At 40.9% G+C, this 22323-nt stretch overlaps 1 protein-coding gene across 1 annotated transcript; it reads left to right on the forward strand.

The window, feature by feature from the left end:
- The first annotated feature begins 14725 nt into the window (after nucleotides 1–14725).
- Nucleotides 14726–16175, forward strand: LOC114583466 (vomeronasal type-2 receptor 26-like). The gene has a single exon (XM_077916922.1). The coding sequence runs from the start codon at nucleotides 14743–14745 to the stop codon at nucleotides 15640–15642; it is 900 nt and encodes a 299-aa protein (XP_077773048.1). The 5' UTR covers nucleotides 14726–14742; the 3' UTR covers nucleotides 15643–16175.
- Nucleotides 16176–22323: the final 6148 nt, after the last annotated feature.

The raw sequence follows: 22323 nt of genomic DNA on the forward strand, positions 1-22323 counted from the left end.
CTTCTTTAATCTTTTTGCTAGTATTCCAGCGAAGATCTTGTAATCTGTGTTCAGCAGAGATATTGGCCTATAATTCTTTACTTGTGTTAAATCGGAATCTTGCTTAGGAATGAGTGTAATAAAGGCCTCTTTCCATGTTCCCGGAATGTCTTGATGTTTCAATATGTTGTTCATAACTTCCCTTATGGGTACTATTAAGGCGTGCCTCAGTTCTTTGTAATAACTGGATGTTAAGCCATCTGGTCCTGGAGCCTTCCCTTTCTTCAGTTCTTTTATTATATCCATAATTTCCTCATTTACAATTGGGGCGTTCAGTCGGTCTTTCTTATCTGACGGGATCCTTTGCACACTTTTCCTTTCTAAAAATCTTTCTATCTTCTTCGTGTTATTCTTTTCTCTGTTGTTGTATAGATGTTTATAAAAGTCCAGGAATCCTTTCCTAATAGCTTTGGGATTTTCTACTTCTTCTCCATCTAAGATAATTTTATTGATGGTACTTTGCTCCTTCCTCTTCTTAATTTGCCACGCAAGCCATCTACCCGATTTATTAGCAAATTCAAAATTTTTCTGTCGTAGCCTTTTAATATTTCCTTCAACCTCCCTGTCTATAATCATTGCAAACTGTGTCTGTAAGACTTTGATGTTCTCTTTTATTTTTAAGCTGTTTGGATTCTTAATTAATTTTGTTTCATTATCCATTATTTGTTTTAGAATTTCTTTCCTCCCCCTTTCTCTGTTTTTATTCTTGATTGCATTTTGTTGGATAAAGAATCCTCTTATTACTGCCTTACTTGCGTCCCAGACTGTACTCATTTTCGTACCCTTATCCATGTTGTCCAAAAAGTATTCTGTCAATTTTTTCTTTACCTCTTGGATGAGTTTTTGGTCGTCCAGGAGATGGTCATTCAATCGCCATCTAAATGATCTTTCTTCGTACCCTTTAATCTCCATTTTTATTGGATTATGGTCTGATATTGTTTTTGGTTGAATCTCGATCTGTCGGATTCTTGGGGTTAGCTCATTAGAGACCCAGATTTGATCAATCCTTGATAGGGACTGATTTGGCTCCGAATAGAAGGTAAACTGCTTCTCAAGCGGGTGTCTGAGTCTCCATATATCAATTAAGTTGAGATTTTTTATCATAGTAAAGAAAGTCCTAGGCAGTTTTCCTTCTCTACTTACGCCTTCTTCTCTTAGTCTATCAGATTTCAGTGAAACTACACCGTTCATGTCTCCCACGAGTATCATTTTTTGATCTACAAATTCCAACAGTTTATCTTCCAAATTTTTATAGAAATCAGACTTATTTCCATTGGGTGCGTAGATCCCGACAATTGTTATTTTCTCGCCTTGCCATTTGATCTGTATTGCAATTATTCTTCCCTCTTCGTCTTTGAAAATTTGTTGAGCCTCAATATTTTTTTTTACATATAGTACGACCCCTCTTTTTTTCCCTTCATCAGAGGATATAAATTCACTTCCCAGTCTACTATTGATCAGTATTTTCTTATGCTTTTTTGCCACGTGTGTTTCCTGAAGACAGATAATATCGAGGTTTTTCTTTTTTAGATATTGTTCAATTTTGTTCCGTTTTTTCCTATCGTTCATTCCATTGATGTTCCAGGTCCATAAATTTAGCGCCATCTTCCCTTCCCGATTAAAGGTTATCTAATTGGTTAGTCTGTCTTCTTCCTGTTCTTCCTCCTCCTCTTCTCCTTCTTCTTCCTCTCCTTCCTCCGATTCTCCCCCTTCCTTTCCTTTTTCTTCCTGGTACCTCCTTCCCAGTAGACCGACACCTCCTACTGCTCCTCTTTCCTCTTCCTCTTCCACCGTCAGTTCCCTATATCGCCTTTGGAATTTACTTGTTTCCTCTGGACTGGTAAGTTTGTGTTTCTTGCTTTTATAAGTAAATGAGATCCCTTGCGGGAATTCCCATTTAAATTCTATCTTATTCTTCTTGAGGATTTGGACCAATGGCTTGTATGGGTCCCTATATTTCAGCAATCTTACTGGAATGTCTTTAAAGATGATTATATAGTTCCCTTCGATGTTTAGTCTTCTTTCTCTGTTTTTTTTGAAGAATTAAGTTTCTCATGTCTTTATCTTTAAATGTGACCAAACAGTCACCGGGCATTTTCTTTGTTCTAGTTGTTCTTGTTTTGATTCTGAACGCATTCTGAACCGATCTTTCCACCTCTTCTTTTTGTATCGCTAACCATTGAGCTATTTCCGTTGTTAATTTCTCTCTGATATTTTCTCCTTGTGTTTCAGGGACTGCTCTCAGCCTGAGGTTCACCTCCCGTTGCCTCAATTCGTTCATCGCGATTGCGTCCCAGACCTCCTCTTGTATTTTACTAACTTCTGATAGGCCTGCTTTCAATTTTTCTTCTTCCCGTTTTACTTCCTTCATTTCCACTCTCGTTTTTTTCATTCCTTCTTCCAGAGATTGTGTTCTTTTAGAGACATCTTTAATTTGGCCTCTCAACTCTTTTACAGTTTCATCAATTTTTTGGTCCATTTTCTCAATTCTCAGATCCACCTGTTCCATTCTTGTATTTACATGCTCCAATTTATCCTCCATATTCTTCACACTTTGTCTAATTTCACCAAACATTTTCAAGATTTCTGTTTTGAAATCTGCTTCTGGTTTCAACCCTCTCCTGTCCCCTGGTGTTCCACCTTCCCCACTTTTCTTAGGTACATGAGACATCTTCCTAATATTATCTTTAATTTAGAGTTTACCCAGTCTTATTGTCCTTACCCTTTTATTCCCACCTTATTCACTTCAGCACTTGTCCCCACGCAAAATCTTATTCTGGATCTCTAGTTTATATAGTTTAATTTAGCCTGACAGCGTTAATAATAAACTTTTAACCTAAGGCTTCCAACTTCACCTCCTGCTAGGATTCAAAAGTAATAGTTGGATCAGTCCAACATATTCCAAAAATATTCCAATAGGGGGAGTAACACACAAAAAAGGGGGGGGGAAGAGAAATAAGAAGCAGAATATTGAAAATATAAGAAAAATAGGATATTTGTATATATTCTTCTTGCCGCCTAATAGGTCGCTCCCTTTTGAGATCCCTTTGGGAGTCCAGACTCTACTTACTCTCCAATGTTGTCCGCTATTAACAAATGTGGGAAAGGCAAATGCCGTCCAGTACAAACAGGCAGAGGGGAAAAACGCACACACACACACAAAAAAAGAAATAGGAAAAAATTCAAAATTCAAAATTCAAGAATTCAAAAATTCTAAATTGCAGATTTAATCACCAGAGACAAAAAGATTAGGCAGATCCTTAATTAGGCAGATCCTTTATATTCTTTCAGAGTAGTTGTAAGCCTAATTTAAATCCCACCTTCAAACGAAGGAGTCATGTAGTGTCCGAATGGCAAAAAGGAAACAAGCAAGAGATCAATTGGAAAAAAAAGGAAAAAGGAATCAGATTGTAATTATCTTCCTAACCGCTAGGTGTCGAGAATCCCTGGGAGTTAGTTAACCAGAGTTGTTAACCAAAGTAGACAACCAATAGCTAGCCAGTAGACAGAGGAAGGAAATAGAGGATGATGCAATCAAGGCGAGGGGTGTTTAAGATTGTCTCTCAGTCCTCCAATGCCAGTTGATAAGCCACGTTGTAGAGTAGAACCTTGTAAATTGTCCAATAAGCATCAAAAAGAGTCTTCTATTGCAAGGGGAGGGGTAGACAAAAAAAAAGGAAAAAGAAAAGAACCCAAAAGGCTTGCCGAACAGTACAGCCGTGGAGCATACCCTCCGTTACTCAGTCTTTTTTTTTTTTAAAGGGATAGAGAGAATTGCGATTACGCTTTAACTTCTTCTTTCAAAATTCCACTGAGGACCTTAGATAGCAGATATTAGTCCTCCGTTCCCCCTTTTTCCTTCTTTTGTTCTTCTTCCTCTCTCAAGAGGTTACTTTTTTAGCGGCTTGAGAAGGGAGAAATTCAATATCCGCCAGCGGCTGCTGATTTTCGCTTTGCCGACTTTGCTTCTCTAATGCGCCAATATTGAATGGGGAGAGCGCCGGTCTCTTATTTACTTATTTCCCATCCGGCTCTTCCTTATAAAATCTAAGTTAACTTTTAAGATGTTCTGAGACCGAAGTTCTTAGTTTCGAGAGCTGTGAGCTCCCCCCGCAAGCTCGGGGCTTCGTTTCCCGGAGTTAGCTATGGCTTCCCCTCAGCCCGCTTCTCCTCCCCGCCGCTCTCTTCGCTCCCCGTAGGAGTTACCTGGCGGCCGGGTGGTCTGCGTTATGGCTCTCCGCGGGTGCCTGAGTGTCCGAACCTCCTCCAGACACTGTTTGAGAGGGTCGCTGCGCCCAAAGACCCCTCTAAGTTCTCCGAAAAACCTGGGATTCTCCGCTGGGGCATTTGAATATCTTGTTATGCCCTTCGGCTTACAAAGCGGAAGCCCATGCTTTCAGGCGTTCATGCACCACCTGCTGGGACCGCTACTGTACCGTAACTGTGTTTGTTTTTTGGATGACATTCTGGTATACTCCGAGAACGAAAAGCAGCATGTGGAGGACTGCGTGAGGTTCTGGGGAAGCTAAAGGAGCATCGCCTGTGGGTAAAGCTGGAAAAGTGCCAGTTCCACACGAGGGAGGTTGAGTTCCTGGGCTACCGGCTGTCGGATAAGGGTCTAGCAATGGATCCTGAGAAGGTGAAAGCCGTGGTGGAATGGAAAAGCCCCAAGACCAGGAAGGATGTTCTGTGGTTCCTGGCGTTCAGCAACTTCTACAGGAAGTTCATCAAGAACTTTGCACGTTTGACGGCACCCATAACTGACCGCCTTCGTGGGAAGAAGAAGTGGATTGAGGCAGCGCAAGAGGGATTTGAGAAACTGAAGAAGGTTTTTGCCTCAGAGCAGTTATTGCACGTCAACCCTGACCTGCCGCTGCGAGTGGAAACTGATGCGTCAGACCGGGCCATCAGAGCGGTCCTGATGCAGCAAGATGGTAGGGGGGATTGGAGACCGTGCGCCTTTTTCTCCAGAAAACTGAAAAAGTCGGAGCTAAACTACAGTATTTACGACAAAGAATTGCTTGCTATTTTTGCAGCTTTTAAACAGTGGAGACACTTCCTGATTGGTGCGAAACATCAGATACAGGTGTGCACGGTTCATAAGAACCTGGAGTACTGGCGGACGGCGCATGTGTTGTGCCAAAGGCAAATATGCTGGGCGGAGTTTGTTACCAACTTCAACTTTAGGATTCAGTATGTTCCAGGAGAGCAGAACGTGAAGGCGGATGCGCTATCACGCAAACCGGAGTACTGGGTGGAAGAGGGACCTCCTGTAGCCAGGCTCATGTTCCTGGAGAACAGGTGGACTTGTGGGGGGTCACTGGTGGAGGACAATGAACTGGTGCAACTGATCAGAAACGATGCTTTTGCTCAGCGGAAGCTGAACAAACTTAAGGAAAACAGGGGAGGTGAGGGAGGTTTTGAGGAGAAAGGGGGGCTTTTGTTCTATCGGGGGCACTGTATGTCCCAGGTGAATCCCTAAGGGCCAAGATCCTCAAGCAGCTCTACAACAACCCCACTGCGGGACATTTTGGGCAATACAAGACCATGTTGTTGGTTACAAGGGACTTTTGGTGGCCCAAGGTGAGGGAGGACGTGCAGGAATACGTAAGAGGTTGTGACACCTGTCAGAGGGCCAAAGGGGAAAGGGCTGCTTGGGCAGGGTTACTAGAACCTTTGCCCATACCAGGGAAGCCATGGGAAGTGGTGTCTGTAGATTTTATAACTGACCTACCTGTGTCCAGAGGTAAAACATCAGTCATGGTAGTGGTGGATCTACTAACCAAGATGTGTCACTTTGTGGCGTGTTCCCATGCAGTGACGGCGGAGGAGACAGCCAAGCTGTTCGTAGAGCATGTGTTTCGGTTGCATGGGGTTCCTTCTAAGGTAATTTCTGACTGGGGGACACAGTTCACCTCACGATTTTGGCGCAAGCTCATGGGTTTGCTGCAAGTAGAAGTGAGCTTCACGACAGCAAGGCACCCCGAAACCAACGGGCAAGCGGAGAGAGCAAATGCCATTTTGCAACAGTATTTGCGGTGTTATGTCAGTCAGAGACAGAACGACTGGGTGGACAAATTAGCAGTAGCAGAATTTGCATACAACAACGCCAAGAAGGTGTCCACAGGGATGACTCCTTTCTTTGCCAATCACGGGTGTCACTCCAGGGCCTTTCTGGGGAGGGGAGAAGAGTCATCGAGTGTGCCGGCCGCTGAACAGTTTGCGGAAGAGATGGAGGCCATTCACCAACAGCTTCAGTTGAACTTGGAGAGGGCCAAAGAGGTGTACAAGAGGGAAGCAGACAGGCATCGAAGACCAGGGGAGGTCATCCGGGTGGGGGATAGGGTGTGGTTGTCCAGACAGGGGTTGCCCTGGAGGGGTGGGTGCAAAAAGCTCAAGCCCAGGAGACTGGGTCCCTTTGAGGTCATCCAACAGGTCAATCCCGTGGCGTTTAAGTTAATGCTGCCGGACAGTATGAGGATTCATCCTGTCTTCCACAGGTCACTGCTGTCGCCCTATCGGGAAGGGAGCAACCATCAGGGTAGGGGGAAGGAAAGAATAAGGATTACACTTAGAGTTCCTCACTTGAAACTTTACAAATTACCTAATATACCAACACAAATAGAAATCATAAGACTGTAGCCGTTATATAAGAGATTATTATATGGACATGGAATGCAATGGAAATTATTAATATAGTGGAATACAGAATTAATGAAGAAGAATGAAGCCATAAAATCTAGCATGCATGGGGGCCAGTATCATTAAATCATATCGTTTGACATTTGAATAATTGGCATTCATAAATGCATTAATTAGGTAAAATTGGTATTGTTATAATGAGGTCGCAATGGGAACAATATTGAAAAATCAATAAAAATATATATTTTTTTAAAAAATAATAGTAATATTTTGGCATTTCCTCTACTGCTGATGCGCCACAGAATCCAAAAACACTGCACAACTGATTCTCTCCCCTATCATTACTCAAATTACAATAATCAATCCACCTGACTGAACCTCCAAAGGCCAGAGTGGAAAAAAAGAATCAACAAGCAAGCCTGAAATGATTATAAGCTCCTCTGTGCTCCATAGACAACTAGGCTGGACTCTGTTACTTATCAGTTATCAGTTTTCCTCTTTCATATCAAACCACTGCATTTTATTTGGCATCCAAGCATTCTGTTGTGACAGTGTTCAAGCTAACAATAAGGTGGATACATGTCCCTTACAGTGCCAAATTGACAGAATCAGCTGCCACCCAATTGGTCTTGTTCAGATCAGGTGGAGGAAAGGAATAATACTGTCGGGAGAAGCAGGGGAGTCCATGCACACAAGGATATTTGCCATCAGGATGTTGCTCCTGCTGCTTCTGCTGCTCCCCAATATAGTGTCCCAAGGAAAAAGTGCTAAATGTGCAACAAATAATCCTGTTCATGTCCCACACGAGTGGTATGAGCCAGGAGACCTGGTCATTGGTGCAATGGCATCTCATATCTATTACATAGTCCGCATGGTTTCCTTCAAGAAACACCCTTCCCAGGACTTCATTGATGCCCCACTGTAAGTAACTGGTAATTAATATTATTTTAATTATTCCTTATATGCTAAATCGGACAGAAAATAACTTTGATTGATTTGAAGGGGGGATTGCTTTAGAACTTTATTTTTTAATATGTGGAGAGGTTTTATTAGAAATCTCTGTACATATAGACTATCTGCATATTGTCAATGAACAATAAGTTTTTTTGAGTCTAATTGTTTAAAGAGAAACAGAAAAGTGATGGCATAAAAAATAGGAAAGCATATAGCCAAGTAGCATGGTACTTAACTTTTTTGATGATACCCAAATTTTCAAGGTGGCAAAAACAAACACAGGTTGCTGAAGATATGAAGAAATATGCAACAGCTTTGAAAATTACACAGTATTCTTAGATTGCCCAAATAAGTAAATAAGCTTTGCTGGCTTTATCCTCTCTTTATATGCAGGCAGGTGAATCTCTCCTATCTAGATTCTGTGCACTGTTTAATTTCCCTATCAAACAAAATCTCACTTCATTTGCAGGGTGTTGACAAAGTTCTACCAGCAAATCCTGGCTTTGGTCTTTGCTGTTGATGAGATCAACGAGAATCCCAGGATGTTGCCCAATGTCTCTCTTGGCTTCCACATCTATGATAGCTATTATGATTCAAAGATGACCTACCGAAACACTCTGGACCTGCTCTTTAAATCACGTCACTTTGTTCCCAACTACAGGTGTGGCATCCAGAAAAATGTCATAGGAGCCATTGGGGGACTCAGCTCTGATACCTCCTGGTGCATGGCAAACGTCTTAGGTCTTTTCAAGATTCCACAGGTAGAATATGGATTTGAAAAACAGAGATTTCACGCTTTCCTTGCATTAGGAATCTACTGATTCATAAATATGGAGTGGGGAAATAGACAAAGTAAAAGGGCCATAATATGCATATCCAACAATGTGTGCCCAAAGAAGGGCAATTTGTGTTGAATAGATGTAATAGAAGATTTCTGTAAAGCTGCCAGGTTTGTAAAGGAGGCACCTAGACTGGTTCATATACATCAATCCTGAATGCACTGCCCTGGCTGCCTGTGAGCTACTGAATATATGACATTAACATTGGCTTCATAGGCAAAAATAGCTGAGAACACATTAACTAAAAATGTTCTTCCCCTTAAAAATCAAGATATTCCTTTCCCAAAGTATGATGTTACTCAACATTGTTCACTTTCAGAGGCTAATTGAAAACACTGTTTTCTTCTTATTGTTCTGGCATTTCTCACTTCAGAGCGTTATAGAGTGGTGTCAGCATTGTGCTATTCTGCCTCCAGAACGAATTAAGTACTTAACCCGAGGTACCACTGTACAATCTAATGGAGCTCTTCAGGATTTCCCAGGAAAACTTCCTGAGAGTGTACTTAGTATACAGAGAATCAACGGCTCCCTACAAATAATACAAAGGTTACAGAGCAAAAGTACATAATCAACAATTTCTATCACTCCACTTCCACCTTGGAGTTTTGCTTAATCATCCACTTAATATATAAACATGAGCCATGATAAATGTTCCCCTACTCTTGGTTACAGTCAAAATGTACAAGAATGAAGCTGTGATTATGCCATAATATTAATAATAAATATCAATAGATAGAGAATCAACCTCTCTCTTAAACCGCTATAAAGGTTACAGAGCAAAAGTACATGATCCACCTCCACTTTGGACTTTTGTTGAGTCTTCCATTTAGGATATTAACACGAACGATGATGAATGCTCCTCTCTACTTGGAGACAATCAGTGTGTACTGGGATGATGCCATAATAATAACAATAAATATCTGTAGAAACCATGAGCAAGATTATATCTGTTTTTCTATGTAATTTGGTACATTTGGGATATATATTCTGTGTGTGTGTGTGTGTGTGTTTATATACAAATATTTTGGGATATCATGATTTCTTGTTTCCACTTGGAAACGTTTGGTTTTGCTTTTTCCAGATTTCATATGGTTCATTTGAACCAGCCATAAATGATGGAACCAAGCTCCCTTCCTTTTACCGCATGGTCCCCAATGAAGACCTTCAGTATCAGGGAATTATCCGGTTACTTCTGCATTTCAGATGGAAATGGGTTGGGCTCATGACTCCAGCTAATGAAGCTGGAGAACGTTTCTTGCAGAACATTGAGCCAATGCTTTTCAAGAATGGAATCTGTTCAGCATTCACAGAAAGAGTTAAAACCAGTATGCATTATAATGGTAACTTACTAGAATTGGTGGACATAAAGATTTTATTACCAGCATTCACAACCAGCAAAGCTCATGCAATTCTTCTATATGGAGAAAGTAGATCTAGTATATGGTTGTCAACTGCTTTAAGCACAATGGAGTTTACTCAGCTACTATTTCCTCAAAAGAAGTCACGTGAAGGAAAAGTATGGATTACAACTACCCAAATTGATTTCATATTATATAGCCTTCAAAAATTTACTGTTAATATAGGAATGCTCCATGGTGCTATCTCCTTTGCAATTCACTTCAAGGAGATTCACAACTTTAAAGACTTTCTTCGGAGTATACGTCCTCATTGGACAGAGGCAGATGGTTTTATCCAAGATTTCTGGGAAGATGCATTCAGTTGTTCACTTTAAATTCCACTCTCTCAAAAACTGTGTGTACTGGACAGGAGATGCTGGAGAGTCTTCCTGCACCATTTTTTGAAATGAGCATGACTGGCCACAGCTACAGTATCTATAATGCTGTCTATGCTTTGGCACATGCCTTAAGTAGCATGCACTTGGCTGGAACCATCCACAACAGAAGAGATGCTAAGGGAAAACTCTCTCCTCGGTATGCAAATCCTTGGCAGGTATTGTTCTCTCTTATAAAGCATTCACTGCATTGGTACATTATGTGAGTAGGTATTTACTTATCAGTAAAGAAATAAAAGAATAAAACTTAAAAAATAAAAAATAAACCTTTAGCAATTATATCAAAGATGGGAATTAGAATATTTCCTATAATGAGACTAAAAAGACTTTAGATGACACAGGCTTTCAGAATCAACAGACTACCAAAACCTACACATAACTGAAGCTGTGCCATCCACCTTCTCCATATTATAAAACCCCTCCATTTTCCATCCACATCCCTCCCCAGTTCTCTCTGTCTCTCTTACCTGTCTAGTTCCTTAGTGGTGTAAGGTTGGGGGCCGGGGGCCCATGGCCCTGGGAGCATTATTCTGAGGGAGCACAACCAGGATCCCAACCCCAGGCACTGGCTTTTGCAGGGATCCTCATATCCAAGATAAAAAAGAAGAGCAGCCCATCAGGGAGCTGCCACTACCTGGGCACCTCCTGGAAGGCCTTCTCCCCAACTCCTCATCTTTCCCTGTATGCCCACCACCAGGGAAGTTCTGCAGCCTCACTGGTAGGTCCCCAGAAGAGGCTAGCAACTGTGTGATCACTGTCTCTAGACACTTTTCTGCCTTTAAGTTTGGATTTCAGTCTGACGCATCCTCTTCCTGCTCCCTTAACCCTGTTGCCTCTTCTGCTTCTGACACCTCTTTCTTCCAGTTTGCTCCCTCTTCTCCCACTGACCACTCCTTGTCATCCCACCACCAATCCCCTGGCTCTGAGCCTCCTTTCGTTGGGGTGTCCCTTTGGTTTTCCCCAGCAGCTGCTTCCTTCCACTCCTCTGCATCCAACATCCATCCAACCATGGTCAAATCCACTCTATAAACTATGGAAAGGTCCAGTCCGAGGTTCTCATGTTGCATTCCTATCGTTTGAGGACATAAGCTCCCATCTCTTCTCTTACATGACTTCTCAATTTCCTTCTCTTTCTTGGATACTGACAAAGGCTGGTGTCAAGCAAGCAGGTCTATGGTCTCATCTCTTCATAATATATTTATGCAAGTCTGCTTAATGTTGAATTGTCACTGATTCATGATTTCCTACTCCTCTTGTGTTGTTGTTTAGTCGTTTAGTCGTGTCCGACTCTTCATGACCCCATGGACCAGAGCACGCCAGGCACTCCTGTCTTCCACCGCCTCCCGCAGTTTGGTCAGGCTTATGTTTGTAGCTTCGAGAACACTATCCAACCATCTCATCCTCTGTCGTCCCCTTCTCCTTGTGCCCTCTATCTTTCCCAACATCAGGGTCTTTTCCAGGGAGTCTTCTCTTCTCATGAGGTGGCCAAGGAATTGGAGCCTCAACTTCACGATCTGTCCTTCCAGTGAGCACTCAGGTCTGATTTCCTTAAGAATGGATGCGTTTGATCTTCTTGCAGTCCATGGGACTCTCAAGAGTCTCTTCCAGCACCATAATTCAAAAGCATCAATTCTTCTTGTATGTGCAACTAAAATATTACCAACTTGGTCACTTTCCCAAATAATTCCTATGTCAGGGTCAAAGTGGGAAGTTTGGATCCTCAGGCCCCTCCAGGGAAAGAACTCACCATTATTGAAGACAGAATCAAATGGAACAGACGCTTCACTAAGGTATGGAAATAATGGCGCAGTCCCTGAAAACCCAGAATTTGCGGTTATCCTCAAAATGGGATGTAACAAAAGCACTTCATACATTATTCATTTTGAAATTCACAAGCACCTCAAACCACTTCAGACTAGTGATGAGTTAGAATAGAGGAGTGCTCCCAGACATCTTGCTTCAAATGGAATGCAACTCCTCCCAGAACAGCTCAGGCATAGGAACCCAAAGCATTTCTCTCTGAGACAGGATGTGGCCTAACAGGAAAGTGGAACCCAAAAGTCATGGAATGATTTCCTAGTCCTAGTTGCTTGTAATGAACCTAGCAGGTAGGAGCAGAACCACTATAATGGCTTACCTTTTAATTCCTTGTGCCACCACAAAGGAACACCATGTGAACTCCTTGAAGCAAATGCTGTTAAGTGGTGACTCCAGCAAAAGGCCAAGCCAGGGGTGAAATCACACCGAATTCTTACACAGCTGAAAGGTTGGATGGTCCAGGCATCTTCTTAAGTTTCTGCCACTTGTGTAGCGACGGATCATTTCACACTATCAGTACTCCTATTTACTATTAAATCACCTGATATTGGATATTGGATAAATTCCCCAAAACAATATAATAATATTAAACTCTTCCTATCTCTTTGGATAGGTGCCACCGCTTTCTCTATGTAATGCCAACTGCCTTCCTGGTCACGGGAAGAAAAAGAAGGAGGGGGAGAAGTTTTGCTGCTATGATTGTGATCCATGTCCAGAAGGAATGATTTCAAATGAGAAAGGTTAGAGATGACATCTTAAGATAACGCAGAACCTCTGGGCTCCTGGCAATTTTGTTGACATTAAACTGCTGCAGGAGAAAAGGCTTAAATTAACAGATGTGTTCTTCTCATTGTTTATAGATAACATCAATATATTTTAATCTTTAAAACATCTTGAAGATTTCTTTTTTAAGTGGAAGCTAAGATATTTTACCTCCCACTTCTACAAAATTGGGGTGGAATAGAAGTGGTGTTTTCTCCTCTAAGAATGAGGTTGTTTGACAATAGGGTGAAACTATTACCAAACTCGATTTTCTGAGATCCAAAGATTTCAGCTGTAATGCATTTCTCATTTTGTTGTACTGCTTATGTGGCTCTAAGAAAAAGCAGGGAGACAATAAAGAAAAAAAAGATGTTACCCATGTAGAGTATCAGTATGATTTATTGCGGCCATTGGCCCATATCGAAAACAATACATTGAAATTTATCCATAAACAATACAATTTAAACAGTTCCAAGTTAAAACATCCAGATAAAACCAATTTTACTTCAGTTAAGTAAACACCATACACAATAAGCTCCCTCTATGTAAACCGCAATTCAAATCCATCAGATTTTGGGGGGTATGCGTCTTAGTTCTGGCACTTATTGATGGTTCTTAAGTTTAGCTAAGCTGTCAGAGTCATACAGTGATCCATTTCTCCTCTTTTGAAATAAAACATTATTCAAGTATCTAGCGAATGCAAGGGATCTACTTGTATCTTAGTCGTTTAATAAGTATATTATTTGGGCTTCCTGAGGTCCGTCAGCAGTTCTCGATAAATATGGGGCCAGAAACTTGGACCGTGAAGCCGAATGTAATGGACAACAGAAGATTATATGATATAACGATTCTACAGATCCACTTTTACAGTCACAGAGGAGTGAGATCTGTCCGTTGGAGAGTCTGTTACCCAACACGTTTGATGGGAAAACATTGAATCTAGCCTTTATAAAGGCATACCTGTGCGTCACCACAGATAAGGTAGTTAAATAAGATGGAAGTTTCGTTGGTGGTGTTAAGCCAAGGTTTATCGGCGAACAGGTGCCACCACCTGTCGCGATATTAAATTGTAAATCCATCTCCTCTAATTTGTGAGTTATAATTCTCTTGGCAGAAATTAAATCCAATTTTAATAGTTCAGATGGAGATAGTCCTAGGGACACAAGTTTCCCATGTATTATTTTTGCCCAGGGGCTAGGGAAGTCATCTCTCCAGAGACACTGTATCAAGTGGAGATTTGGAAGTTTATGCCATAATGACTACCAGTAACAGAGGATGCATTTCCATAATGTGGTTTCTAGAGATGTAAAATTTAGTTCCAGTCGTATAGCAGTATTGCTTACACACCTGGGTAATTTTAGCAACCTTCTTAGAAGCTGGTTTTGGATTACCTCCAAATGGGTTAGATTAACAAAGGACCCCCATATTGGGATTGCATATGCTATTGTTGCAATCACCTTTGCCTTGAAAACTTTTAACACTGATGGAATATGGAAAGCCCCATCTGAAAAGAAAAAACGCAGTAGCGCAAAGGAAAGGGCTTTAGCTCTGTTTAATACATATGCAAGATGGACCTTCCAGCCCATGTTGTGTTGGAGAAAGACTCCCAAGTACTGAAATTTAAAGACTTGGTCAATAGCTTTTCCGTCTATTCTCCAATTATAGGTTTTTCGACTCTTGGTGAAAATTAGGACTTTGGACTTAACCCATGTAGAAAATTCCAGTATTGATCCACAAGTTTTATTTTTGATACACCTATTCTAAAAGCATTTGGACTTGAAGCTCTTATACATTCTGACGTAGAAAACACTATACAAAATGGACTGGTGATGTGAAATTCTTAAGAATACTTTTGGTTACTTCAAATTGTCACACATTGTTTGTGTATTTTCAGACATGGAAACATGTGTCAGTTGCCCAGCAGATCAGTATCCAAACAGCGGCCAGGATCTATGCATTCCTAAGATTCCAAACTTCCTAGCCTTTGATGAAACCTTGGCCATTGTTTCAACTTCCTCTGTGCTTCTATTCTCTCTGATCACAATTCTGGTGCTCAGCATCTTCATTAAGCATCGCAATACAGCCATAGTCAAAGCCAACAACCGAAGCCTCACCTATGGTCTCCTTATCTCCCTCCTCTTGTGTTTCCTCTCTTCTTTGTTGTTTCTCGGAAAACCTAATATGGTGACTTGCCTTCTCCGACAAACTGCTTTTGGCATTGTGTTCTCTGTGGCCCTCTCCAGCATCTTAGCCAAAACCATATTGGTGGTTTTGGCATTCATGGCTACCAAACCAGGATCCAATATGAGGAAATGGGTAGGCAAAGAACTGGCTTATTCCATTGTCTTTTCCTGCTCCATTGTCCAAGCAGGAATCTGTGTCCTCTGGCTGGCAACCTCTCCCCCATTCCCAGATGTGGACATGCACGCAATGCCTGAAGAAATCATATTTCTTTGTAATGAAGGGTCAGTCTCCATGTTCTATTGTATTTTGGGCTACATGGGCTTCCTGGCCACTATCAGCTTCATGGTGGCCTTCCTAGCCAGGAAGTTGCCTGGCACTTTCAACGAAGCCAAATTCATCACCTTCAGCATGCTGGTCTTCTGCAGTGTTTGGCTCTCCTTCATTCCAACCTACCTGAGCACCAGAGGAAAATACATGGTGGCTGTGGAGATCTTTTCCATCTTTGCTTCTGGCGCTGGGTTACTGGCTTGCATTTTCACCCCTAAATGCTACATAATTGTGGTGAGGCCAGACCTGAACAACAAAGAGCAGCTAACACAAAGAAAGGTATAAATGATAGTGGAATTTGTGCTTCTGTTGGGTCTTAGAATACATGGACTTCTGGCTGGTATCACTTTCCAGGTCCCTACTCTGGATATGTGTAGAGTTTGCTTCTTAACTTGCAAAAGATGTTCCAAAGGCAACGGGTACAGATTTTTCCTCAGGTTCTACTCCCTAAACCTTTTTCACAAATCACTAATGCTGTAAAGCAGTGGAGGTTTAAGTTCAAAGTTTCCTTATCCTAGATGGGTTCCCTTCCTAGGTTTATGAGACCCATCTGCCCCTCATTTCCCTCTACAGCTCCTGCAGTAGCCACCTTTTTGAGCACTGGGCCCACTTTTGCTCTCATCTGCTATATCCTGTCTTTGCATGCAGAGAAATTCCCCAATTCACTGAAGATTTGAGGCCCATTGGCTGCCCTCACCTGGTATGTCCCATAGAGGAACTTACGATCTTCAAACAAAAAACATCTTGGAGGTCCCAGGCCACAGAGAGGCTAGGCTGGCCTCAACCAGAGCCAGGGCTTTTTTGGCTGTGGCTCCAGTCTGCCACAAAAGATTAGGGCCCTGCGGGACATGACATCTTTCCGCAGGGCCTGCAAGACAGAGCTGTTCCGCCAAGCCTTTGGCCAGGGCACAGCCTCACTCCCTCCTTTGGCAATCTTCACAGAACTCTAGCCCAGTGGTTGCCATCCTTCTGATTTTTTAATGAAATGATTTTAGAATGTTAGCCGCCCTGATCCCGGCCTTGGCTGGGGAGGGCGGGATATAAATAAAAGTTTATTATTATTATTATTATTATTTAGGGAGCCAGTTGAATCTGATTCATGGTATGTGGCTGCTGTTGCATGCTGACAACTTCTAGGAGCCCCAGGTGAGAACTGAGTGCAGGGTGGGGATCAGTGGTAGACAAACTGCCCCAGAAGGAGCATGACTTGTTCCCCGCTAGAGTTACTACCCCTCCCTAACACTCCATACACCCCTGTCATGTATTACTGTATATTTAAAGCAAATGGAATCTTAATAGCAAAACTCTCAGCCTTTTCTTTAGAAATGGTTAATTTCAGTAGTTCAATGTTGTACATGTACTGTATGAATGATTGTTAATAAAAAGTCTCTTATCAATTACTTCATGTAATCTGCAAAATCATCTTGAAGACAACACAGGGTACCAGAAACAAAAAACATTGTGAAATAGTTAAGGGCTCTACATTCTTTATCTCTCACCCACAAAGCAGCTGATGAATAGAAGAAGGAGAAGTTTAAAACAGCCATTTCCCTTGATTTTTAAATAGTTTTAACAAACTAACAAATTAGCAGAGATATGCAACATTATCTGGAGGAAAATACATTGGATATTACTAACACTAATAGGACAAACCTTTTTTTTCCTGAATTATACTTCTAACCAGTTTGAAAGAGTGGTGGCAGAGAGTATCTCAAATAAGCCAAATGGCGTCAGAGAATACAGATGTGTTGTTTCTAAAGTTGATTTAAAGTCTATTTATGCTATTTCTTTTATAATAATTTTTATTTATTTTCAATTACCATCCAATAATAGCGTCATTAAAACAATACCAAATTGTAATACTAATACTAATCACTCAAATACCGAATCATATAATTTAGGTGCTAGATTTCCTTTATTTCCGCATTCCAAAATCGTATTAATTTCTATTATCTTCCAGTCAAAATAATAATCCCTTATACAACAACTGCAATATTAATAACTTCTATTCGTGTTGACACATGAAATGATTCATAGAACTACAAATGTGGCACTCAAACTACATCCTTGTTCTTCCTGTGTGTGGCAATTATTCCTTCTGTCCTGTTTCTTCTAGTCCTTGTAAAATGTTGTGTCTATTGTGATATTGTGACGATAAAGTTGGTTCCACAAGTATTTTTTTTTTCTCCTTCCAGCAAATGCTTAAAGAACAGCAGCCTCTGATTGGCTGTGGTTCTAGGAGGGAGAGTTTAAAAGGAGCGGATTTCGAGGGAGATGGAGTTAGAGTGTGGTTAAGAGGGGGGTGGAGAAGGGAGTCTGGGAGTTAGGTAGGGAGATAGGATAGGAGTGTGGAGGAGGGAGAGTTGGTTCTGGAATAAAACATCCACTCCGAGTGTATAGTGAAGGACTGAGTGTATTGTCCTGCAGGAGTAATAGGACCTAATCTTGCGGGGAGACTGAGGGTGAGGCAGGAGAATAAGAAGCTGAAAGAGATGAGTCTACTTAGGTCAGCTCAAATTAATCTGGAGGGGAGAGACTCTTCTGAGGAAAGAAGAGACTCCCAAATCCCAGTGAAGGAAGGGGGGGTGTGGTGAGCCCTTAAGACTATTACTGAAAGTACCTCAGGAGTTGCATTTGTTAAAGGGGTGGGTAACTGAAGGAAAGTACCACCTTAGAAAGGAACTGAACTATAAAGCCGAAACTTCTGAAAGCGAATTGAAGTGAACTAGCGTATTATTATTAAAGAAGTAAGCTATGTTTCTCCACTTGTATTATACTACCTTGTTTTAAAAATAAATCTTTATTGTTTATTTAAAGAACACCTGCTCCAACTTTGTGGTTATCCCCCTCATAAAGATCCCCTACAGGTATTCAGAGATAGTGAGGTTTTGTTCTTAAGCCTTCAGCTCAAAGGTTGTTCGATGAGGTGGGGACAATATATTTAAGTGAGAGCAGGCACATGGGGGTGAGCGGCAACTGAGGTGCCAAGTTTTTCACAACTACCTTTTCCAAGTTGTTGCTGTTCTCCATCTTGCCTTGTGTGGATCTGATACCCCATTGGTCTATTGATGCTATAATCCAGTGTCCCCACTTCTTCGTAAGGCAAGGATGCTATCCAGAATAGCTGCCACCATTCAGTTAATATGATGGCAAACTATGTCTCATCAGTGTTACATAAGTGGGAGGGTGATGGATACCACAGTACTAACAAATTAAGAAGCGGGGAAAGGATGGGACCAGCTCAACTCTAGCCATCCTGCTGACCTTGTAGGTTCATTCCTTGCCTATGATTTTGTGATGTTACAAATATAATTACCGGTACATTGGCAGATCCGGCTTCCTGTCTACCAGCTGCAGTAATAGATGCTTTGGGGTTCAACATCTGTGGTCTGGATTCAGACCATTCCTCCTAGGCTGGAAAAAAATGGTGAACACTGCTTTTTTACTGGAAGCCAAACACAGGACAAAGTGATGAAGTGACTTTTGGAAACTGTGGGATAACCGCTTCTCCCAGGGCATGATGGGAAATATCAACAGTTGCAGGAATGAAGGATACAGCACCATATATGGAAAGGAAAACATCATGGGGGGAACTTGTCACACGCAGGAAAGAATAAGGACTACACTTAGAGTTACTCACATCAAACTTTATAAATTACCTAATATATACCAACACAAATAGAAATCACAAGACTGTAGCTGTTATCTAAGAGATTACTATATGTGGATAGAATGCAATGGAAATTATTAACATAGTGGAACACAGAAATAATGAAGAAGAATGAAGCCATCAAATCTAGCACGCAAGGGGAAACTTTTAATTAAATCATATAATTTGACATTTGAATAATTGGAATTCATAATTGCATTATTTGGATAAAATCGGTATTGTTATATTGAGGTCGCTATTGGAACAATATTGGTAAATCAATAAGAATATATATTTAAATAATAATAATAGTAATATTTTGGCATTTCCTCTACTGCTGATGCACCATAGAATCCAAAAACACTGCACAAGTGATTCTCTCCCCTATCATTACTCAAATTACAATAATCAAACTACCTGACTGAACCACCAAATGCCAGAGTGGAAAAAAAGAATCAACAATCAAGCCTGAAATGATCATAAGCTCCTCTGTGCTCCATAAACAACTAGGCTGGGCTCTGTTACTTATCAGTTATCAGTTTCCCTCTTTCATATCAAACCACTGCATCTTATTTGGCATCCAAGCATTCTGTTGTGACAGTGTTCAAGCTAACAATAAGGTGGATACATGTCCTTTAAAGTGCCAGATTGACAGAATCAGCTGTCACCCAATTTGTCTTGTTCAGAACAGGTCGAGGAGAGGAATAATATTGTAGAGAGAAGCAGGGGAGTCCATGCCCACAAGGGTATTTGCCATCAGGATGTTGCTCCTGCTGCTCCTGCTGCTCCCCAATATAGTGTCCCAAGTACAAAGCGCTCAATGCACAACAAATCATCCTGTTCATGTTCCACACGAGTGGTATGAGCCAGGTCACCTGGTCATTGGTGCCATGGCATCTCATATCTATTACATAGTCCCCAAATTATCCTTCAAGAAACACCCTTCCCAGGACTTCATTGATGCACCACTGTAAGTAACCGTTAACTAATATTATTTAATTATTCCTTATATACTATATCTGACTAAAAATAACTTTGCCTGATTGGGGAGGAAGATAGCTTTAGAACTTTATTTTTTAAATGTGTGGAGAGATTTTATTAGAAATCTCTGTGCATATAGGCTATGTGCATACTGTCAATGAACAATAAGCTTTTTTTGAGTCAAATTGTGTAAGGAGAGATAGGGAAGAGAGTAGGAGAAAGAGAAAAGAGATGGCATAAAAAATAGGGAAAGCATATAGCAAAGTAGTATGGTACTCAACTTTTTTGATGATACTCAAATTTTCAAGGTGGTGAAAACAAACACGGGTTGCTGAAGATATGAAGAAACAGCTTTTTTAATTACACAGTATTCTTAGATTGCCCAAATAAGTAAATAAACTTTGCTGGCTTCATCCTCTCCTTATAGGGAGGCAGGTGAGTCTCTCCCATCTAGATTCTGTGCACTGTCTAATTTTCCCATCAAACAAAACCTCCCTTCATTTGCAGGGTGTTGACAAAGTTCTACCAGCAAATCCTGGCCTTGGTGTTTGCTGTCGATGAGATCAACGAGAATCCCAGGATGTTGCCCAATGTATCTCTCGGGTTCCACATCTATGATAGCTATTATGATTCAAAGATGACCTACAGAAACACTCTGGACCTGCTCTTTAAATCACGTCACTTTGTTCCCAACTACAGGTGTGGCATCCAGAAAAATGTCATAGGAGTCATTGGGGGACTCAGCTCTGATACCTCCTGGTGCATGGCAAACGTCTTAGGTCTTTTCAAGATTCCACAGGTAGAATATGGATTTGAAAAACAGAGATGTCACGCTTTCCTTGCATTAGGAATCTACTGATTCATATTTCTGGAGTGGGAAAATAGACAAAGTAAAAGGGCCATAATTTGCATAACCAACAATGTGTGTAAGAAGGGCAATTTGTGTTTAATAGATGTAATAGAAGATTGCTGTAAAGCTGCCAGGTTTGTAAAGGAGAAACCTAGATGGGTTCATATATATCAATCCTGAATGAACTGCACTGGCTTCCTGTGAGCTACTGAATATATGACATTGACATTGGCTTCATAGGCAAAAATAACTGAGAACATGTTAACTAAAAATGTTCCTCCCCTTAAAAATCAAGACAGTCCTTTCCCAGAGTATGGTGTTAATCAACATTGTTCACTTTCAGAGGCTAGTTGTAGAAGTGTTTTCTTGCATTGTTCTGGAATTTGTCACTTCAGAGCCTTATATAGTGGTGTCAGCATTGTGCTATTCTGCTGCATTGCTGTATTTCATTTTAATTGTTTTAAATAGTGCTGGTACAGTATTTTATATTTTACTGATATTTTATATGATTTGGTTTATAGTGCTCAGAGAAGAATAGCATATACAGTGGTACCTCGGGTTACATACGCTCCAGGTTACATACGCTTCAGGTTACAGACTCCGCTAACCCAGAAATAGTGCTTCAGGTTAAGAACTTTGCTTCAGGATGAGAACAGAAATCATGCAGAGGCAGCGCAGCAGAAGCAGGAGGCCCCATTAGCTAAAGTGGTGCTTCAGGTTAAGAACAGTTTCAGGTTAAGAACGTACCTCCAGAACGAATTAAGTACTTAACCCAAGGTACCACTGTACAATCTAATGGAGCTCTTCATGATTTCCCACGAAACCTTCCTGAGAGAGTACTTAGTAGATAGAGAATCAACAGCTTTCTACAAACATTACAAAGGTTACAGAGCAAAAGTACATAATTAATAATTTCTATCACTCCACCTCCACCTTGGAGTTTTGCTTAAACATCCACTTAGTATATAAACATGAGCCATGATAAATGCTTCCCTATTCTTAGTTACAATCAAAATGCACAAGAATGAAGCTGTGATGATGCCATAATATTAATAACAAATATCAATAGAGAATCAACCACTCCCTACAATCACTATAAAAGTTAAAGAGCAAAAGTACATGATCCACCTCCACTTTGGACTTTTGTTGAGTCTTCCATTTAGTATATTAACAAGAACGATGATAAATGCTCCTCTCTATTTGGAGACTATCAGTGTGTACAAGTATAAAGCTGGGATGATGCCATAATAATAACAATAAATATCTACAGAAACCAAGAGCAAGATTATATTTGTTTTTCTATGTAATTTGGTACATTTGGGATATATATTCAGTGTCTGTGTGTGTGTGTGTGTGTGTGTGTGTGTGTGTGTGTGTTTTTATATACAAATATTTTCTGATATGATGATTTCTTGTTTTCCAGATTTCATATGGTTCATTTGAACCACCCATAAATTATGGAACCAAGTTCCCTTCCTTTTACCGC

The sequence above is a fragment of the Podarcis muralis genome, chromosome 13 (genome assembly GCF_964188315.1).
Source record: "Podarcis muralis chromosome 13, rPodMur119.hap1.1, whole genome shotgun sequence".
NCBI classification, from domain to species: domain Eukaryota; kingdom Metazoa; phylum Chordata; class Lepidosauria; order Squamata; family Lacertidae; genus Podarcis; species Podarcis muralis.

Excerpts from the sequence above, each read along its gene's own strand:
- LOC114583466 (XM_077916922.1), top strand. The coding sequence starts at position 14,743 with ATGGAAACATGTGTCAGTTGCCCAGCAGATCAGTATCCAAACAGCGGC.